The sequence below is a fragment of the Pyxicephalus adspersus genome, chromosome 7 (genome assembly GCF_032062135.1).
Source record: "Pyxicephalus adspersus chromosome 7, UCB_Pads_2.0, whole genome shotgun sequence".
Lineage (NCBI taxonomy): Eukaryota > Metazoa > Chordata > Amphibia > Anura > Pyxicephalidae > Pyxicephalus > Pyxicephalus adspersus.
Window position 1 is genome coordinate 76,590,742 of NC_092864.1, and position 7,150 is coordinate 76,597,891.

Consider the following 7,150-nt stretch of genomic DNA (forward strand, 5'->3'; position numbering starts at 1 on the left):
TAAGTTGAGGGAAATTACCCCAAGGTGGGGAAATTATGTGGACTTTGATTTTACTATGATTTTATATGAGAAGGAATCATAAAATATACTATTCACAAGGCTTTTGCCTCATACCAACAAAAGACTTTTCCATCTACACCTTGTGTTTTCTACATTGCCCCAGGGGGATCTCTGGGCTAAGGACCTCTGTGACCTATCAACTGACCATTGTTCTACCAGATCTTCAAATGTTGTAAATCTTTTTGTTTCACACCTGATAAAACCCTACTACCTAGGAATTATTTAGGTAAATAGGTTCTCAGAAAAAAAGGTTTCTGTTTCTATGGTGCACTAAATGTACACATTTTATTGGTTAGTTTGAAATGTAGAATACTCCCATTCCGGGTTGTTGCCTTCTAATTATGCTAATCTTTTTGTTGTTATAAATTCATTCACAACGTAAAAATTTTAGAATAACCAAATTTTATTGTTCTCACAGGTGTCCATAAAAGCTCCATCTATAGCAAGAAGTCTCCGTTCCTTAGGGAGGGGAATACATTCAGCTTTACCAATTTATAAGGTAATATCTAAGTCTGAAAAGGCTCTGCACACAAAGTAGATTTTTATAACTTGTGGCTTTTGAAGAATATCAAAAACACTTTTTGATAAAGTATTTATCCAGGCAAACATAAACTTCTCACCCACTCATTTTTTTTGTTTTCACAACCTCTTTTTTACTCACTTGAGTCTACTGGTCCAGGAATGCACCAGTGATCAAGCACTTTAATGTTTGGCCAGGCCCCTTGGGATGTTATCTGATGCCTAAAAGGACCCTGCCCCTGGACAGCCAATAGTAGACCAGTGTCACCCAGACAATAGCATGACTAGGCATGAGCGAGAGAGTTTTTAAAACTTGATCTCGCGTTGAATTAGGTCATTCTCGCTTACCAAAATTGTAAGCGAGAATGGCCGGTGTGACTTCGCCGACCAAGCTCATATTTAAAAAAAAAAAAAAAAAAGATTGCGGGCTGCGCTGATTAATTGTGGGCTGCAGGTGCATTCACTGATCAGCTTAGTGTGCAATCCCTGGCACTAGATGTTAAATGGTTAAAGCTTTCCTTAGCCAATCAGGGAGCACTAGAGGTTTTGAATGAGGATACTTGTCCCCATTTAACTTCTACTGCCGGGGATCACAAACAGGATTCCCAGGGCTGCAAGAATGATTGCAGCTCTGAGAATCCACTGCGATCCCGGGGACTAGAGGTTAATTAACCTCCAGTGCCCGGGGATCTTCTTAATGAATGCGGCTGCAATAATTGAGAACAGTGTGCGATCCTCGGCACTAGAGGTTAAAATAACTTCTAGTGCCTGGGGATCTTCTCAATGAATGCAGCCACGGCCGCAAATCCTCCTGTTTGCGATCCACGGGGCACTAGAGGTTAACCTCTAGTGCCCCGGGGATCGCAAACAGGAGGATTCCCAGGGAATCCTGTGAATCCTCCTGTTATAATTTCCTCGATCTTCTGATAGTTTCATGAAATCAGTGCGCCCAAATTTCGCAGAACCATCGGAAGTTCGAGGAAATTTTTGCCTGAGCTATTCTCGCTTATTCCTAGGCATGACACAAAGCACTCTCCTACTCTGCTGTATATGGAGAAAACCACCCAGCTAAGTCCAGGAGACTCAGCACATACCAGCTACTCCTGGAGTAGCCAGCACTAAATACCGGCCCAGCTAATAAAGGTAGCCAAAGGTCACAAGAAGGAAGAGAAGAAGGAAAAGATGGCAGCACCCCATGATGCAATAGGGACAGGTGAGTATCACAGGGTTTAGTTTTACTTTGGGGCAGTGAAATAGACTGTTAGCTGGAAGGAACATGTAGTTCTACTGAAAAAAAACTTAAGAAACAATTACCCTTTTTTTCCCTTTTTCTTTGAGATAAAAAGATTTTTGAAGTTTAGTGGGATAAGCCTGACAAAAAAATCTAGCATGTCATAACCTGTCTTCAAGCTGTATCTATTCTAGCATGATCTGGACATTCTGATACAAGCTTAGGACATTCCACTAAGTAATGTCATTTTCTCTTTGAGGATTTTGTATCCTTTAAGGACTTTATAGATAAGGGAGTTGATTCTGACCTAAAAAGGAGGCAGGAGGGCAGCAGTTGCATTGACTTCTGTATCTAGGGTGGCTAAAGAATGAATTATGGAGATTGTTTTTCTCTCAAAGGCTCATTGAGAACAATATAGTACATATTTTGTGGCAGAGGCCACAGTTGACCCAATGTGGCTTTTAGCTAGCCTTTTGGCAGTATCAATAACTGCTTACAGTGTACTTTGCTTAAGCACTGGGCAGTGAATGCTACTTCCAGGCAGGAACTTTGCAAAATTCTATATTCTGGTAGCTTGGAGACCTTAGAGGAAACCATTAGAAGTCAAGTCTGGCATGTTTTCTCCAGAGAGTAGACTGAGAAATCTGATATCTGGTAGAAGGTCCAGAGAACAGTACAGAGAAGATAAATTGTACAAACTGGGTTGAGTTTCTTACGCCAATATGGAAAGTTCTGAAATCATTGTTTCCAAACACTTTAAGACCTCAAAGCCCACAGGGAGGTGTGTGGACAAGTCTTTGTGAAGGTTTTTCCATCCAACCAGTCTCTGTAAGAGCAAAATTTTCCCTGTTTTGACAGGTTTGGGCAGACAATATTCAAGATGAAAAGAATACATTCTTTTTCCTGATAGAGAGCTTATGAAAGGAATCATTGGAAAAAATTACCAATAGTGGTTTGACCAGGGGATTAGATCATCTCAATGGAATTGGCAAATGCATATTTTCATATACTGAAAGCAAATAATTATCATTTTCAGAGATTTACAATTGGAAATTTGTACAGTTTTCCTTTTAGCCTCTGTGTAAATTTCCAAGATCATGTTGAACCTGCTGACGCTGGTGACAATGTTGAGAACACAAGGAATTCGGCTGTAATAATATTTGGACCATGTGTTAATGCAAGCAATATCTGACAATCTGGGGATGCTGTACAATTCCAAAAAGGCAACATTTCCTTGGGGAAGAATCATGATAATCCGGATGAGAATGAAGAAGGTTGATGAAATCACCAATCATGGACCACCTATAGCATGATTCAGGCAGAAGTTGGCAGGGGAGCCAGTTGGTCTTCTTCAAACACGATCATTGGATCTTACACGTTCACTGTGTATCTAGTTACATCCTATTGTGTGCTGACTTGAGATGAGGAATAAGGGAAGATGTTGCCCATACAGACTGTAATTTTTCATTCCGTGTTCTCCTTATGTCAGCATTAATTTTACTGCGCATGTCTGAGATCGGCAACTTTTTTTTCCCCAATGAAAAGGCTCCTTCTACACATGACCAAGATGCTCGAGCATGTGCAGAAGGAGCACCCAAGAGCCCCCCAGGATGCGTGACCTAGGTATCCCTGGAGGCTTTTTTGCTCCCATTCATTCTCCATCACCTAGGCCACAGGTCAGCAAACTTTTTTGGCCACTAGGCTATTTCAGGGGTAGGTAGGAGCACACTAGGCGGAACGCTCTCTCGAGTCCTGCCCTAATGGCTCTGCCTCCCACCAGGAAAGAGCCCTGAAGGGAAATCCCTCTCCTTTGTAATGCATACAGAGAAGAGGGAATGTTCCCTATTTACCCCGGCGGCGGAAGTGTTAATGGTAAATAGGCAAGGAAGCCACCATACAGAGGCTCAAGAGCCACATGCATCTCCAGCAGTTTGTTTTGGCTCTGCCGTGGGTTGCCGGACGGGATTAGGCCGGATTGGCCAGGGGGTGATGGGCTGGAACAAACTACCAGCTAGGCTGTATCTGGCCTAAAGGCCGGAGTTTGCCGACCCTTGACCTAGGGGATAAAGAATTAGAGGGCGGTGCTGCACTTTTTTTTTTTTTTTAATTTTTTTATTAAAAAAAATAAAAAACAGAATTTTTACGTTACATAAAGCGTTTCCTACACTTTTATGTAAAGTGAAATTTCCGAGTTTAGGTACGCTTAAAAAAAATAAATAAAAAACATTGTCTTTACCCTTTTATGTAAACTGAAAATGTTGAGTTTATGTCTGCTTTAATGAGTAAAAAAAAAAAAAAAAAAAAAACCTTTCGCATTCAAAAGGTTGTCTAAAATTCACAAATCTCCCCAAAAAAGCCAAACAGACATAAAGTTGTCATAGTGACACATATTTGGTCTCCAATAAAATGGCCGCCGTGGTATGAGGCCGTGTAGTGTATTGTAGTTTGTAAGACAGGTCGCGCTGTTTTACAGGTTTTACAGCGCTGTTTTTCGCGCTGAGTACAGGTCGCCCTGCTTTAAACTCATTCATGGATTGCAGAAAAAGCCAGCGCTCTGTTAGTTCTGCACAGTTTAGCTCTCCGCCGCTCAAGATATTGGCAGCTCATCTGAAGAGGTGTAAGAAACCAGCGGGAGATTCGGCGTCTTTCTGCCTGGCAGTGACAGGAGGCGAGGAGGTGGCAGTCAGCTTAGTGTGGATGCAGGGCCGGGTGATAGAAGTGCGGGAAGAACGCGATGTTTGCCTGCGCCTGACCGATAACTCTGACACGTTTACTGTGTACGGGGCTGACAAGGTGCCCAAAGGGAAGCCATGCCTGGAGCAAGGTAAACCTTTCATCTTTTTATAAATGTGCAATACCTAGATTTCTATTTCTTTAAATAGGTCACACTTCTGTCCATAAAAATATTGGAGGCTTCAGAAGTTTATTGTTGTGTAGAAGCTGAGAGCCCATAAAAATGAACATGGCTATGGAAATAAACATTAACAATCTGTTTATATTTCTACAAACATAAGTGGCTCAGGTTTGGTATATGAAAGCAAAACCCAAACTGGAAATGTTCATTCCGTTGAAAGATATTACTAAGGTATATGTAAAGCTTGACGTATCAAACGTTTTCCAACACAAGCAAAGGTAGAATAGCATCTTCCTAATTACAACACTTGAGAGTGGATATATTATACTAGTGGTCACCAACCTTTTGGACCCCTAAATTCATCATTTTAAGGTGTGTAGTAGAAGTGAGTGCGCATGTGCCGGCCTGGAACCAGGACCGCGCATGCGCCAGTCGACACGAGTGTCCCTGCTATTTCCCACGAGTCTGCCGGGGGCTTTAATGAATGGGGATAAGATCAGTAGGGATGGGGAAGAGAAATATTGGATGTATGATTTACCTCCTGGGCCGTTTATTTCTATTCATATTTATATGTATAAAAGCTGTACATTGTCTTTCATGAAAAAGTAATTCTTAGGAATAACTCGCCAAAATATGTCCAATATTTATTAATAAACTTTAAAAAAAACACAAATCTGTTAAGGGTGCATAAAAATACTAAAACCTGTGATATAACTGTACAGTAGCATATATAATATATATACATGAGGGGTGCTGAGAAGTTCCTGGCTCTAACCCCTTCTAGATGAAATGGAAAAATGAGTGTGGGGGCATATGACAGCCTAATATCTTAGTATGTAACTGTGCAAATATCAGGTCTTTGCGATTCTTAAAACTGTTTTTTCTTTTAGTGAGAAGCTGTGATGGCAGAGGCACAAGCAAGTTTCATGTCGTTGGAGTTATGAGCCGTCATGAAGATTCTGTTTCTCCAGGGAAAGGAAGGGCACTTCTCCCCCAGTGTTTGTGACATCTCAGTGGGAATGTCCTTTGCTGACTTTCCCTGGAGAAACAAAAATTTCATGACGGCCCATAACTCCAATGACGTGAAACTTGCTTGTGCCTCTGCCATCACAGCTTCTCACTAAAAGAAAAAACAGTTTTAAGAATCGCAAAGACCTGATATTTGCACAGTTACATACTAAGATATTAGGCTGTCATATGCCGCCACACTCATTTTTGTATTTCATCTAGAATGTGTGGTGTGTGGTATATGTATGTGACGGACACTAGGGAGGTGTTTTAGAAAAATATATTACTATACAGTATACATAATTATTGCATTTTCGGTATTTTTCATTTATTTATGTATTCTTGTTTAAGTTGATTTTTTGTGTCTTTTATTTAATTTTATTAAAAGTAATTTTTTTTTTTACATGATTGTGTGTTTCGAACATTTTTTATATTCATGATATCTACTAGAACCCTTGTTCGGACATATTTCTGTAAGTTACAGGTCTACAATTTAAAAAAAAAAAAATTTCATGAAAACCTGTAATGCTTTTGGAACAGAAATCTAGACCTCAGTGTAACGCTCAGGTGGTTAATGGTGTTAATATGTTAGAGTACTTGTTGACAGATAAATGTTGCTGTTATTGAATTAAAAAAATCTGTTTTTTTTCAGGAAAATATGTCATGGTCATGGGGATTGTTTTGTCTTGTAATCCTGAGCCTATATTGCATGCAGTAAAGATCACTAACCTATCGGACAATCCTGCACACAAAAATATGTGGAATTTTGAAGTGGATGATATACACAAGAGTATTAAATATACCCAGAATCTGCAAGAATTCAAAGAATGAACTGCCACTGCAGCATTCCCTTGGACTATGGAAATCTAAATACTAAATATGAAAGGCTTTGGATTTTTTTCTGCATTTACATAGAAAAAGTTCATATGTTGATTTTATAGTAAAATATAAGTTGTTATATTATTGTAGTAAATTTTCTATTTGTAAACATTATTCTATTTTTGTATTTGTTAAGTATATAGTGCTTCACTCTTACTCTGAAATAATCATTTTAGATTTATTTTATGCTCCATATCATACAAATAAATGTTACTGTCCATCAAGTTCAACTATAAGGAAAAAAAAAGTATACCTATTCTATAAAACCTACATTATAAGAATCATAGTTTATATTTTTTTTCTTTCTCTTTGGAACGTGTGCAAATTGGTCCAACAAGGAAAAATAGTCATCCTTTATTGTTGATTTGATTATCTTAAGGTTAAGTAATCAAATCAACCTTTAAACAATCCCCCCCCCCCCACACTTCTTTAAAGAGGAACTATATTTTAACCTCTTTAATGAGGTGGAGGTCCCCGGCGCAGCTTTTTTTTTTTTTTTTTTTTTTTTTGCAAAAAACTTGTTGGTCTGACAGGTAACAGAAATTATTATCCCTGACCATGACTTCCTAAAAATAGAACTTTAGATTTGTTTTTAATGC

General features: G+C 39.2%; 1 protein-coding gene across 1 annotated transcript; it reads left to right on the forward strand.

Annotated features, from left to right (window-relative positions):
* Positions 1-4,217: 4,217 nt before the first annotated feature.
* RMI2 (RecQ mediated genome instability 2) lies at positions 4,218-6,832 on the forward strand. The gene is made up of 2 exons (XM_072416864.1): positions 4,218-4,634; positions 6,325-6,832. Exons 1-2 carry the CDS (start codon positions 4,340-4,342, stop codon positions 6,501-6,503), a joined length of 474 nt encoding a protein of 157 aa, XP_072272965.1. The 5' UTR covers positions 4,218-4,339; the 3' UTR covers positions 6,504-6,832.
* The last annotated feature ends 318 nt before the right edge of the window (positions 6,833-7,150 follow it).

Excerpts from the sequence above, each read along its gene's own strand:
- RMI2 (XM_072416864.1), top strand. The coding sequence starts at position 4,340 with ATGGATTGCAGAAAAAGCCAGCGCTCTGTTAGTTCTGCACAGTTTAGC. Across the intron at positions 4,635-6,324 it reads GAAGCCATGCCTGGAGCAAG|GAAAATATGTCATGGTCATG; the intron begins GTAAACCTTTCA and ends GTTTTTTTTCAG.